At 35.1% G+C, this 15,194-nt stretch overlaps 1 protein-coding gene across 3 annotated transcripts in view; it reads right to left on the reverse strand.

Annotated features, from left to right (window-relative positions):
* Positions 1 to 15,194, reverse strand: part of ROCK1 (Rho associated coiled-coil containing protein kinase 1) — a 147,936-nt gene that overhangs the window by 50,613 nt on the left and 82,129 nt on the right. For 2 of the 3 annotated variants that reach the window (XM_027127564.1, XM_027127566.1), the window contains exons 10-13: positions 12,681 to 12,840; positions 8,222 to 8,282; positions 4,538 to 4,626; positions 2,416 to 2,464 (exon numbers count right to left, since the gene is read on the reverse strand). In XM_027127564.1, coding sequence (XP_026983365.1) covers positions 2,416 to 2,464; positions 4,538 to 4,626; positions 8,222 to 8,282; positions 12,681 to 12,840 — 359 coding nt within the window. The remainder of the gene's footprint in view (positions 1 to 2,415; positions 2,465 to 4,537; positions 4,627 to 8,221; positions 8,283 to 12,680; positions 12,841 to 15,194) is intronic. The other variant, XM_027127565.1, reaches the window with a different exon arrangement.

Below are 15,194 nucleotides of genomic sequence, written 5' to 3' on the forward strand. Positions count from 1 at the left end.
AATCTTAAAAAAACACTGGGTAGAATTCTCTAGTAAAACCATCTGTCCTGAAGATTAATTTTGGGGGAGCTTTTAAATTATGAATTCACTTTAATAGTTATATAGGGCTATTCAAATAATGTATTTCACATTGTGTGAGTTGTGGCAGTTTGTATTTTTGGAGGAATTAGTCCATTTCACCTAAATATTACACTTACTCGTTTGGAACTGTTTATAGTATTTCCTTAAGATTTTTTTTTTTTTATATCTGTAGAGTCTGTAGGAATATGCTCTGTTTTATTCCTGATACTGATCGTTTGTGTCCTTTCTTTCCTTTGACAATCTTGCTAGAGGACTGTCAATTTTGTTGATCTTTCCAAGCAGCTGGGTTTTTATTTTCACTGATTTTCTCTATTATTTTTCTGTTTTCAATTCCACTGACTTCTGCTCTTTATTTTTCCTTCCTTCTCCTTGCTTTGGGTTTATTTTGCTCTTCTTTTTCTAGGTTCCTGAGGTAGGAGCTTAGATAACTGATTTGAGACTTCTCGTCTTTTCTAATGTAAACATTTAGTGTATACATTTCCCTTAGAGCACTATGTTAGCTGCATCCCACAAATTTTGATGTATTATTTTCATTTTCATTGTTCAAATATTTTTATTTATTTATTTATTTTTGCCGTACGCGGGCCTCTCACTGTTGTGGCCTCTCCCGTTGCAGAGCACAGGCTCCGGACGCACAGGCACAGTGGCCATGGCTCACGGGCCTAGCCGCTCCGCGGCATGTGGGATCTTCCCGGATCGGGACACGAACCCGTGTCCCCTGCATTGGCAGGCGGACTCTCAACCACTGCGCCACCAGGGAAGCCCTCAAATATTTTTAAAAGATGAAGATCCATGACTTTGAAAAATAACTTTATGAGATATAATTAACATTCCAATGTATTTTTTCATTCCCCTTGAGACTCTTTGACCTATGGATTATTTAGAACTGTGTTGTTTAGGTTCCACGTGTTTGTAGATTTGCCTGATACTTTTCTGTTATTCATTCTGGTTTGGTCACAGTTTGGTCAGAGAACACACTCTGTATGATTTTAATTCTTTGAAATCTGGAGAAGTTTGCTTAGGATGTGGTCTATCTTGGTGTGTGTTTCTTGAGTGCTCGAAAAACATGTGTCCTTTGCTGTTGCTGGGTGGAGGGGTCTACAAATGTTGAATAGATCCTATTGGCTGATGGTGTGGCTGAGTTCTCCTATATGTTTGCTGATCCTCTGTCTAGAGAGTGGCATTTAAAAAGTCTCCAACAGTAATCGCAGATTTGTCTACTTCTCCTTTCAGTTTTATCAGCTTTTGCTTCACATATTTTGTAGCTCTTCTGTTTGAGGAATACAAATTTAGGAATGTTATGTCTTCTCAGAGGATTGACATTTTTGTCATTCTGCAATGTCCCTCTGCCCCTGGTAATTTTCTTTGTCCTAAAGTCTACTTCACCTGATATCAATATTGCCATTGCTGCCTTCTTTTTGCTAATGCTTACATGATGTATTTTTCCATCTTCTTACTTTTAACTTGGCTATATTGTTACATTTGAAGAGAGTTTCTGCTGGACAGCATACAGGTAGGTAATTTTAAAAAAGCTACTCTGACAATCTATCTTAATTGATGTTGCATTTAATTTACATTTAATATAATTACTGATATGTTAGAGTTAAGCCTCCCATTTTGTTTTGTCCCATGTTTTCCTTCTTGTCTTTCTGTAGGTTACTTGAACATTTTTTGGAATTCTATTTGATTTACTAGTGTTTTTAAGTGTATCTCTTTGTATAATTTTTATCAGTGGCTGCTCTAGGTACTACATTATATTACTAGTGTTGGCATATTACCAGTTTGATTAAAGTGTAAAACCTTACCTCCCTTTATACCCATTTATAATTGTCTTAAAAATTTCTTCTATATACATGGAGAACCACATTAGACAATGCCGTAATTTCTGCTTCAACTGTAACATAAAAAAACTTAAGAGGAGAAGGAGAGTGTAGTGTGTTTACCCATATTCTAGAACCATGCTGAAATTTTAGTACATAAATTTCAGTTCAGTGGTTCTTAATAGTTGAAAGGTGAGAAAGGAGCAACAGATCAAAAATTGAATCTGGAACTGTAGCAGAAAGAGACAGACAAATTCAACTATTAAGAACCACTGAACTGAAATTTATGTACCAAAATTTCAACATGGTTCTAGAATAAAACCACACAAAAGAAACTAAAGTATAATCTAATTTCACTTAAACCTGCAGCTCCAAAGTGAGGCTTTCATCATAATTCTTTGGTCCTGTTCTGTATTGCAACCTATAAAGTTCAAATATAATTTTCTCAGAAAACAATCTGAAAGAGGGAAAAAGTCTCAAAAAGGAAAACTTCTGATAAGAAAACAAAAAGTACCTCTTCATCCAATTCTTTCATTATCTTGTCGAGTTTTATGTTTGAAGTTCTGTAAAAGCAAAAGCAATATAGATTATAGATATATTTACTTTTTATAGCTTGGGGTGAAACACCACATTCCTTACTTTTCCATTTAGCTAAGATTTCTTAACCTTTCTTGTGTGTACTGTGGATCCCTTTGGCAGTCAGTCTGGTGAAGCCTATGCCATTTTCTCAGAATAATATTTTAAAAGCATAAAATAAAATACATAGGATTAAAAGAAACCAAAATTATACTGAAATACAGTCATAACCTTTTTTTAAAAAAGTATGATTCACTAATATATGCATTTTATTAATATATTAAATAAGATCTAGCAGCAGTAATTTTAAAGTAGTAATGAGCATAAACGGTATTTAGAGATAAATAACAACTGCATTCTAAGATAATATTTGTGATTTCTATCGGTAATAAAAAATTCACAGCTACTGCTAATAACTGTGGATTATTCACTGTGTTCATAATTAAAGAAAATGCTGAATTTCAGCTAAAGGTTACAGAAAAGATTCACTTCTGTCACCCAAGTTTAAGGACCTTGAATTCCATCCATGGATGCTTTAGGAGAGGTCTATGGATCCTAGATTAAGGATCCCTGAATTCCCTCATGCAATACTTGCTACTTCACAAAGATTAACCATTTAACCTTTAATATAAGAGTAAGTAAATGAAGGGAAAGGTGGCATATATAAAGCAGTAAATGCACCACTTGGCAACTTGGGCAAAACTCTGAGATAAACTGAAAGTGTATTATTATCTCCATCACAATTCATTTTTGGGGCTCTAAACCTATTTCTGAGCTTCAAATCTGTACATGCAACGTTTCACATGGATGTCTTACCAAATAGCTCATTCAGCATGTCCAAAGCTAAATGAATTCCCTCTGCCCGGCGGCCCCTCCCACAATACCAATCTGCTTCTCTTCTCCTGTCCCAAGTAAAGCACTCCGCCTGGGAATCCTCCTTGACTCATCTTCCTCCCTCATTCTCATTTAGGTGAATAAATGTCAAATGCTGTGTAATTAACCAGGGAGTTCTTTTTTAAAAGCAAATTTGATCTTTTGTTTTACTTTTAAGTTTAATAACTTTTAATGTTTTTTCATCACCCTTAGGATAAATCCCAAATTTCTTAGCTTTTCAAAGACAGTGTTTTAAGATCTAGACTCTGTCGACCTTCCCAGTTTCATCTCAGGCTACCCCCCCACCACACACACACCCATTTTCGTATGATTATTGGCCACTTTGGCCACTCTTATTTCCTCCTTAAATTGATCCCTACCACCACCACTACCACTAATTTGTCATTTGCCTTTTAATTTTAATAGAAACTGTTCAACATTTATGTAATAATATCTATCCATTTCCTCTCCTTATTTCTATGTTTTATACCTAGAAATTCCTTCCAAATACTGGGCTCAGTTAATTATTTCCTTAAAGTGCTTTTCTAAAAAAAGCTTATATTAGATGCTTAACTATTTAATCTATAAGGAACTGTAGGTAGTGAGCAGTTTACTTGTTTCCTCTCCCCCACTCACAAAATTGCCAATTTTCTCAATTCCATTTTTTTGAATACTTAATCTGTTACCTGTTTTTCATTTATTCAATACTATCTACTAACAATATAATAAAGTGTTATTGTTTGTAATTAATAAGTAACTAAGCATTATGCTAGGTTATTTTAAATTATCTTGATCATTTTATATTTTCATAAATATATATGCTCTTATTAAATTTAGACTCATAGGAAAAAAATTCTGAAAAAAATACTGCTATAGCGACCCATAGTGGAAATTAAAAAGTGTCTGCACCGAAAATTTAGTGAATTTTAATCTTCAAAAACAGCTACACTTTAGAACGCATCTTATTTAATGTAAACTAATTTTCCCTTTTTGTCAGCTAATTAAAATGTGAGACAAAATCAATAAACCAGGCATTAAGTGAATATTCTTCACTGAATGTATATCAATAGCAATCTTTACATCTCTGCCTTACTTCCATCTACTTTCAAGGGTTTATAGAGTACAAGTTTTAAAATCAGCATTTGCTATACAACTTTTAATGTGAAAAACATAAAGTATATTCTCACCTGCACTTCTGCTCCATTTCATCTTTTAACTGCATTTCATTATGCAACTGTTCTTCCAGCTTATAAATTGTTTTTTGCAAATTTTCCTGCTTTAATTAAAAACAACAAAAACTTATTCTAGTAAGAATATTCATAGAGAATTTTAAAATAGCAAGTTTATATTACCATTTTATACCTGTTTACAAGGGAGTTATCTGATCCAATCTTACCTTTTTCCTTTCTATCTGAAACTTTTATTATTAATTTTTTTTTTTTTTTTGCGGTACGCGGGCCTCTCACTGTTGTGGCCTCTCCCGTTGCGGAGCACAGGCTCCGGATGCGCAGGCTCAGCGGCCATGGCTCACGGGCCCAGCCGCTCCGCGGCATGTGGGATCTTCCCAGACGGGGGCACGAACCCATGTCCCCTGCATCGGCAGGTGGACTCTCAACCACTGCGCCACCAGGGAAGCCCTTTATTATTAATTTAACAAGCATTTTTTTTCCAACACCTACTAATATGTCAGGTGCTGTGGTAGGCATTAGTAACACAAAAATTAAAAAGATTTGGTCCCTGTTCTCATGAAGCTAATAGTTTGATAGTGGGGCACAGGGGAATAGGAGGGTGAAAAGAACCTACAATAACCCAGACATATACACAAAATATTATAATACAATGTGGTAGGTACTAATAAAATTATACATAAGGTGTACTGAAGAAGAGAAGAGGTCACATCTAATTCTGCCTTGAAGATGGAATGTTTGAGATGAGACCTATAAGAGAGGTATTTACCAAGCAGAGGAAGTGAAAGAAGGAATGCATTTTAGCTAAAATGAATGAGTCCAAAAGTAGAGAGAAAGAAAACATGATTGAATAATGGGAAGAAATCAAGTCTAGGCAGAGCAAAGAACACAACAGGGAGAACAAATCACATAAAATCTGAAAGGGCAAGTGGGACTATGATCCTTGTATGCAGAAAAGGAGTTGGGCACTTTAACCTATAAACACTTTAAAAGGGGAAATGACAGAGTATTGGCATTTTAGAAACATCACTTCGGTAATAAGGTGAATAGGTTAGAGAGCAGAGAAATTCTAGACTAAACAACCAATTAATAGACAGTTCAGGCAAAAAGAGTATATAGGTGTGATATAAGGCAGAAGCTGTAGAAATGAAGAGGAAATGGATAACTGTGTCAGTCAAAAGGCAGAATTTATAACCCAGCAACTGATTAGAAATAAGAACAGAGTAGCATTACAAAAGATGGGTGACACAAAAAGAACTGCTGGTGAGGGGATGGAGAGAGGAGAAGTGTGAGTTAGGCTTTGGCCTAGGTTGAAGTGTCTGAAAGATGTGCAGGAAGAGAAGTCCAGTCAGAGAGAGAGAAAAGATTCGGGTATGTTGTTCAGAGGAGCAAGCTAGACACACATGAGATTAACTACAGATAATGAGCAGAGAGCCAAGATCAGAACTATCTTGAGAAACACTTAATAATTATGGGGTTGGGGGGAGAGAGAAAGGGAGGAGATCCTGCAAAGAGGACTGAAAATAAAATCCAGAGGTAGAAAGAGAAAAAGAAGGAAATAATGAGAACATGAAGGTTCTTAAAGTTCCAAGGAGGAAGGACTGGTCAGTGTCAAATGCAGCAAAAAGAAAAATAAGATACGGAATGAAAAATATTCATCATATTTGGCAACTGCAAAGTTGTTCACTAGCATCTCTGCTAGAAGGCTTTCAGGGAAGAGTTGAAAATTAAATTAGTTGATTTTTGTACTTAGTTCTAGGTTAACAGAAATAGTAGGCACACAAGCGTTTTCTTCTTCCCCTGTGATCTTAACCAGAGTAAAAGATAAAAGCCACTGACAGAAACTTATGGCAGTCACCATTGAATAAGATCAGCCCAAAGAAAACAGGATTCCACTGAATTATTTTTTAAGTCCTAATGTAGCTCTAAACTTACAGGTAAGTAATACAGTCAGAGCGGGGTTATAGCAGCTCCTTATTGTCACCATCTCCAGGTCAAATGTGCTTTAATTTTGAAGATTTTTGAGCCCCTATTAGCTATATTTTTTGGCAAATAGCTCTAATGGGATGAGAATTTAAAAGAGAAAAATGGCCATAACAGCTAACCAGTACTCGCATAGTTCATTCCCGTTTTTCTCACTTTCCCTTCCCACCATATGTTCTCTCACATTTAAGAGTAAATATATGAAGGAGAAAGAAGAATTCTGTCAGCTTTTAAAAATGATTGCTGCCTACACCTCATCTCAGTTACAAATATGGAGGCTATAGCACACAAAGAGCTCAAAGAATGCTCTGAGGATGGCCAGATAATTATTTCTGGTATATTTAAGAAAAGTCCTGGTTAACCCAAAAGGACCTTCTCAATGTAAGCTAATAGAAAATATTTTAATCCTCTGTCTCATGAACATGAGCTGTTCTAACAATAAAAAGAACTCATGTCTCTAATATTCACTTCGTACAGGAATTCACTTTTCAGTGGTCAAATTAGAAGATGCTCACTGTACTAGTTATTCTCCATTTGCCACCTCTCCCTTCCAGCCTTGAAGACCCATCCTCTGACCTTCTCTGCCTTCAAATTTACAGAGTGCATTGACTGGGCTCTGCTGTCCTATGATTTTAAGCTTCGTTTCAGCATTCAGGAGACACCAGCCGAAAATCAGTTGGGAGAAATGAAATATCCGTTCTCCTCACACTCTTCTTGCCTTACCATGGCTCTGGCAGTGCTCTATGTTCTATGCTCCTCTTTCATGATTCTACGCATTCTCTCTGAGCTGTGGTAACAAGATTTGTCTCTCCTTGTCCCTTCAGACTAAGGGAAATGGCTTCCCACTGCTGTCAATCAATGGCTGCTTTAGCTCTCTTTATTTATTGCTCCCCTTGATCCTATGCATAGCACCATTAATAGTCCCTTCATTAAACTCTCTTCATTTAATAAATAAACAAAATGTGGTATATGCATATAACAGAATATATTAAGCCTTAAAAAGGCATGAAATTCTGATACATGCTACAACATGCCTGAGCCTTAAGGACATTAAGAAAAATAAGCCAATCACAAAAAGTCAAATACTGTATGATTTCACTTACATGAGGTACCTAGAATAGTCAAATTCATAGAGACAGAAAGTAAGGATAATAGTTAATAGGGGCTGAAGGGAGAGTGGAATGCAGACTTTAATGGGCACAAAATTTTAGTCTGGCATGAAGAAAAAGTTCTGGAGATGATGGTGGTGATGACTGGACAACAACGTGAGGGTGCTTAATGTCATTGAACCGTACACATAAAAATGGTAAAATGGTAAATTTTGTGTTATGTAAATTTTAGCACACATACACACACAAAAACTCTCATTTAAATCTTTTGAATGTGCCATCTGTTTCCCTGTCAAGACTCTTACTGATACACTGATTTATCATAAATTCCTAATTCCAAAGACTAAAAAGACCACCTCTGTCAATCTGTGTAGCAATGTATAGTTTACTAACTGCCTCCACATATAATATCCCATTTGATATTCAGGTAAGAAATCAAACAGGAGAGGAAACAGTAGATAAAAAGTGCTATAAAAATTTAAAATCACTAACTACATTTTCTGAAGCAATGCATATTTACTTAGTATCATGCATACAAAATACATTATCCACAAAACAACTTTTAAAATAATAACAATAAGAAAATACCTACCAAGCTTTTATCCACATTAGAGCTAGTTCTGTTTTCATTAGGATTTGCTGAAGATAAGTATCTAGGAAGAAAATAGTTTTTAAAAGAAAACAACAAACTCTTTAATATCTAGTAACAACCAGTAACAAATACTATATGCCTATCTTTTGTACTTGCTCTGCTTTTAAAAATTGAGTGCAGGTTCTTAATTCTTTATTTTAGAAACATAACACAGAAATGATACATATATTAAATAAAACCCCCAGTTAGGTCTGAAGCAGCACTCTGTAATCATATACCTTAATATTCCTGCAGCAAAATATATGAATATTCATACCAAAGAGAATAAATAAAAACCATAAAATAGTCTGAACTTAGTTCAGATTAGGTTTTTGGCCATGAGAGCAGGTTATGGCAGGTTTTGCCACCAAACAAATCACTAAAAAACTTTTAGTTTTTAGAGCTTTTGGATTTAGAATCAGGAATAAAGAATTGTTGACTTCTACAGACATGTGCACAATTCCTCCCCACTGCCCCCAATTATCCTTCAGTCAAGAATGATATTGCCGGGGAGTGCCCTGGCAGTCCAGTGGGTAGGATTCAGCGCTTTCACTGCCGTGGCCCAGGTTCAATCCCTGGTCGGGGAACTGAGGTCCCGTAAGCTGCGCGGCATGGCCACAAAGAATGATATTGCTTTTCTGGGCAAAAAAGTTAAGAGTTTTTGTGTAAGTGGTTGAAATAACAGAACCAAAGTTCTGAAGATGTCCTGCTAATCTTCTGTGACTCTAAGCCTTGCAGAGTTTGTTAAATTCAATATAAAGTTAGAATTACATACAAATACAAGATATTAGTGATCTTCAGAGGTCTTCTTTAGACATCTTATCAGATTACCAAACAGATATAAACAGATCATATAAAAATTTTTTCTACACAATCAAAAATGTTAGGTAAAGGTAAGATACTTCTGCTACTTCCTTTACCATCCTATGACTACCACTATTACTACATCTACATCACCACTACAGTTACCACCTTGGTTAACCAGTAGAGCTCCCTCAAAAAGAGATCAAATAGCTACAGTATACTTCACAGCTGTTATGGGGCAGTTGTTAACACACTAGAAATAATTAATTCATAGTGAAAAACAGAAGATAATCAAGTGTCCTTTAAGTACCATGAACATATATATAGCAGTGCTCTAAAAGAAACAGCAGGAAAATATGTCATTTCCCATGTTTCTCTTGGAAAATTATTCAGATCAACCACAGAATCAAATATTCAGGAGACAATAACAAGGGCTATGTAGCAGGTTTGTAGAGAAAAGGTCATATAACAAATGACAACTCCTAGATATAGTGCAATTTAATTCCATTGACTATAAAGTGCCTCAGAAATTCAGTGTGAGATTCTGCATTATGTGATATAAATAAAAGCATACAGCAACACCAGTAGAATCTGAATTAGATAGATCAGACTATTTGATCTCTGATTTATCTTCTAAATATAATATGCTATATAAGTAAAGTTTATGTTTAGCCTTCTGCAAGGTTAGTAACATAAAGTTCTCTGAATACAGTCCTGGAAATGTAAGGATGCCAATGTACACGTCCATTCATTCTTCCACTTCTTATCTTTTTTTTCCTTTCAAGGTTCTTTTTCATATTATATTGTTGCTTTCATATAGAATCTGGTCATTTAGGTAAACTTTTTATGAAAGAGGTGTTAGATTATTAGGAATATAGTTAAAAGTTTAAGGCTGTTTTTAAAATGTTTATAACTCAGCTATACGTCAACAGTAAAGATCTCTGTTCTTGTATGTTTGGATTTCAGAAGTAAGAATTTCAGAAGTTTTTAATTTCATGCAATTCAAAATTATACTTACATATTACAGTAAGGGTAATTAATATTTTGCTGATTCTTTCTTTATTAAGAGCAACCATACCTCCAACCAAACATGTAAGAAACAATGACTAAACACTATATTACTCAATAAGGTGGTGATATTTAAGAACAGACTACAATTTCTACTTTTAAGAAATTCAGAAATTAGTTTGGGATGTGAAACACATGAATACAAGGAGAATTCACGGAACATAATCTAGTGTATTACAATGGATAAATAGTACAAAGAATATATATATATAAAATGCTTATTTAATTCAAGATTACCTTTGTGCAGAGAAATTAATTACTTTTGTGCAGAAAAAGTAATTAACTGCTGAACTCTATTACAGAAAATCCAGAAACACTGGGGGGTGTTTATATCAACACCTTGAGTGTTTCAGAAACCAAGCCAGAGAATAATTGATAAAAATATAAAATTTAGGGACTTCCCTGGTGATCCAGTGGGTAAGACTCCGTGCTCCCAATGCAGGGGGCCGGGGTTTGATCCCTGGTCAGGGAACTAGATACCACATGCATGTTGCAACTAAGAATTCGCATGCCGCAACTAAGAAGCCTGCATGCCACAATGAAGATCCCGCATGCTGCAACTAAGACCCAGTGCAGCCAAAATAAAAAAATGTTTAAAAATTAAAAATATATATATATAATTTTTTTAAAAAGAAGAAAAAAAAAAGAAAGGATGCTGCAGCAAACACACCACTTTGAAGGTTCTCTGTGTATTTCAATATAAAATAGCTCTGGGGCTTCCCTGGTGGCGCAGTGGTTGAGAGTCCGCCTGCCGATGCAGGGGACACGGGTTCATGCCCCGGTCCGGGAAGATCCCACATGCCGCGGAGCGGCTGGGCCCGTGAGCCATGGCCGCTGAGCCTGCGTGTCTGGAGCCTGTGCTCCGCAACGGGAGAGGCCACAACAGTGAGAGGCCCGTGTACCGCAAAAAAAAAAAAAAAAAAAAAAGCTCCAATGTAATACTCATGGAGTATTAGGGAGGGAAGAAGGATTAAAATATTGCTCTTTTCTAGGGGTCAAAACTCAAGTACTACCTACTTGGTGATACAACAAAAGTATTCTAACATCTAAAGAACAAAATTATTGTCTTACAGTTGGATTATTGGAGAAATTTCATAAAGCAAGACTAAATTGAATTCCTGTTTTCTAAGCTTGAACTGAATTACCCTCATAAAAAGTTTTGACTAAAATAACAAGATGCTTCACTTTAAAAGGTTAGTTATAATAACCTCAAATTTAATCATTACTGCAAGCAATTCAAATATCTAATACCATTCTAATGGAGTATAATTTGATTAGAGATACATATTTTAAAATAAATTTATCAAGTAGATTTAACACACCCAGTTAATGGTGCATATAGTTCACTTTTATATATTGGTATGGTATTTTGTTTAGAGTTTTGTCGTGTAGTACTTGCCAACCTACATTGTACAACTTATCCATTTCCTCACTAGGATATGAGCATCTCAAAAGAAGATAATTATATCTTATTAATCCTTCTCCCTGCACCTTGGTGCTTAGTATATACCTGACAAAGAGTAGGTTGTCAAACATGTCTGTTGAATGAATGAATGAATGCCCAGCATATGAAAATAATGTTAAATGTTTAACTTGTATCTGAAGTCCATTAGAAAAGACTAAAACTAATATTAGCTCATACTAATGATAAAAGTAACTAACATTGAGTGCTTACTCCATGCAAAGCATTGTTCTAAGTGTTTTACTGTGTTCTGACTTACTTAACCCTTATAACAACCCTGAGACACATATTGTTATTATTATCCCCGTCATCCCTATTTTTGAGGAAATGGAGGCATAAAAAAGATGAAAGTTATTTGCCCAAGGTCACAAGGCCTTACATGATATAAAACATAATTCATTTAGTAGTTTTAGGGAGGAATCACTTAATTTTTGAAGAACTGAAAATTATAGGCCTTTCGTAACATCAATATAGTGATGATAATGCTAGAAAACTGTATGTTGTTCCAAAATGTATTATAAAACCAGAACTCTTCGGATAACACGATTAACCAAAATATCAGTATTAAGAGAATCTCTTGACCTATTAATTGTTGTAACTTGAAGATATATAGGGTAGCATTCAGCAAAGAATTTCTGAAAAACAATACCCTGAGCATGGATGAGTCTGAAAGATATTAAATATGAAATTAGAAATCTAATGCACTGTTGAAAAGTGGCATATTAATATATCTCTTTATATACCATTAAATCTACTTTATTATTTATTTTATTATTTTTTTTTTTTGCAGTACGCGGGCCTCTCACTGTTGTGGCCTCTCCCGTTGCGGAGCACAGGCTCCGGACGCACAGGCTCAGCGGCCATGGTTCACGGGCCCAGCCGCTCCGTGGCATGTGGGATCTTCCCGGACTGGGGCACGAACCCATGTCCCCTGCATCAGCAGGCGGACTCTCAACCACTGCACCACCAGGGAAGCCCAAATCTACTTTAAATGTTCTTAAAGTGATTTTTAGATATCCCTAAGAAAATAACATGACTACAACAAAGTCAGTACCTACCCCAAATATCAATGTGTAGCATACTTACCTACGATTGCTATAATACGTAAATCCTACAAAGGGTAGTTGATTGCCAACAAAAGCTTTAGGTATAGGGAATGTTTCTTCATCTCCTTTATCTTCTTCCAAGTCATCAAAGTTACTTGTGTCAATGTCACTACTTAAATCAGGTACAACTGGCGCTACAGCTAAAAACAGAAACAAAATTGAAGCAATGATTCTGTACCAACTACTAATGACTTCCTACATACAAATAACTTGTGACTCACAAATTCCAAATGGGTTGAACCCTATTTCAGTAAGCTTTATTAGGATTATTAATCAACAGGTATTGATCATTAATTATGTAATTCGTGAACCAATTATCTTCAAAGTCACCTATAATTATCATCTATACCTCCAGTTTAATTTGAATATTACAAGTCAAGTATTATTAAGGTTTTAAAATACATTGTAGTATAAGATGTGCAAAAGCAGTTAGGACTACAGAAAAGACTTCAGAAACTACAGCATGACAAATCGCACTCAAAGTTGATTAGTTTCAAATGCAGTATTTTGCTCGTTAATCTGTTCTACAGCAAACTAGAAATCAAAGTTATCTCTTAGTGGTCCTGGGTATAATAATTTGTTACTGAAATATTTTTACTCATCTAAAATCTAGATGATCAGTATTCCCCTCCCCCCGACTCAATATCTCTGTAAGAGCAAAGTATTGTTTTTAATTGAAGTTGATTTACAATACTGTGTTAGTTTCAGGTGTATAGCTAAGTGATTCGGTTATATGTATGTGTATACATATATATATGTATATAGAAGTGTATTTTTGTTTTTTTCAGATTCCTTTCCATTATAGGTTATTATAAAATACTGAATTAGAGCAAAGTATTTTGAATTATATTTTCAGACTAGTTGCCTTCCCTAAATTAAGTGATTAAGGGACAACTCAGTGAACTATTTATGAAATGGCTATTGGGAAAAGACAGCAGGGATATAAAACCTTAACACAGAATCTTCAAGAGTTTTAAACTTGATTGGGAGCAAGACCCACACATACTTAATAACATAAAACTGTATGTGGCAATGCAAATCTTCATGACACAGAAGAAAATACCATATGAAACTAGTACTACTAATATCTTCTTTTGGAGCTCAAATACACTATAGAAAGTACACCTAAAAATAAATTTCAGGAAAAAAGTTTTTTAAAGATACAGGAGTATAATAAAACATCACTGAAATTTATCATCAAAATATTCAATAATTATTTTTGATACAATCATCTCATGTTCCTTTAGAGAAAAAGATAAAGAAGAGTAAACAAACAAAAACTAACTGACCTGATTTTACAATCTTAATTTCTTATATAAAGGAATCACGGTTCTATTGAATCATCTGGGTATTCCAGGCAAGAAATAACTATTGTTGTGCATCTCAGATACAGTGAACTATCAGATAAATTTGGGAATGAAACAACACATTTAACCAAAAGAAGCTGTAGTACTAACAGTGAATGAGAAAAGAGCTTTTCCACCATTTTCTTTCCTTAATGGCCAAGAGAACTGCCCAACTAGATGATTCTAGCTTCCTGATCTTAATTGACTAATTTGTAAAATGAGGGGAAAAAAGGGTTGTCGCTCCTTGTGAAGTACATGGTCTTGGCACAAATTTTACCTTAAAACAGTGGTTCTCAATCAGGGACAGTTTTGGCCCCTCGGGGATATTCAGCAATGTCTGAATATGTCAGAAATGTCTGGGTACATTTTTTTGTTGTCATAACTGTGGGAGGGATGCTACTGACATCTGGTGGGTAGAGACCAGGGATACTGCTAAACATCCTACAATGTTCAGGACAAGATACGAGAAAGATTTCTCTGGTCTAGTGTTGAGGCTGAGAAATCCTGCTTTAAAATTATCATATAAGATAGATTTTAAAAGGAAGCAGAGCAAGTTTTGGTGCATTTTCTCTTGCTGTTTCAGATGGACCTAGTCTTTTTATAGATGACATACCATCTCAGAGTAGTTTTAAAATGAGACAAGTATGGGATGCAAGTATGGGAAATCCTGGGAGAATTATAAAAGTAATTATTTCTGCTTCTAAATTAAGATGTTTAGGCTTTACATAATACCATATAATCATGCCAGAACTAATAAATAAAGAAGGATAAATTTAGCTTTACTGAATTACCATCAATATATACAGTGTTCCATTTATAAAAAATTTACCTTTCAATAAATAACTGGTAATATAGGAATCATGTTCCATAAAAAAGAATCCAACTGATGTCACCAAAAATGGCAGAAGAGGGAGCTCTAAGAAGCTGCCCTTCCATTGAAGTAACTAACCATTAAGCTCACAAAACTATCAGGAACAACATTTTTGGAACTCTGAAATCTAAGAAAAAACTTACAACAAGCAAGGAAACGTTCAATGAAGAAAGAGGGTGCTAAATTGTGGCATTTAAGGAGATGTTTGTCACTGGCTGACTGCTAAGATAATGGAAAGGGGACTTAAATGAACACACACAAGGAATACAGACTTCAT

Source organism: Aethalodelphis obliquidens, unplaced genomic scaffold (genome assembly GCF_003676395.1).
Source record: "Aethalodelphis obliquidens isolate GAN/ISIS:26980383/991018 unplaced genomic scaffold, ASM367639v1 scaffold32, whole genome shotgun sequence".
Lineage (NCBI taxonomy): Eukaryota > Metazoa > Chordata > Mammalia > Artiodactyla > Delphinidae > Aethalodelphis > Aethalodelphis obliquidens.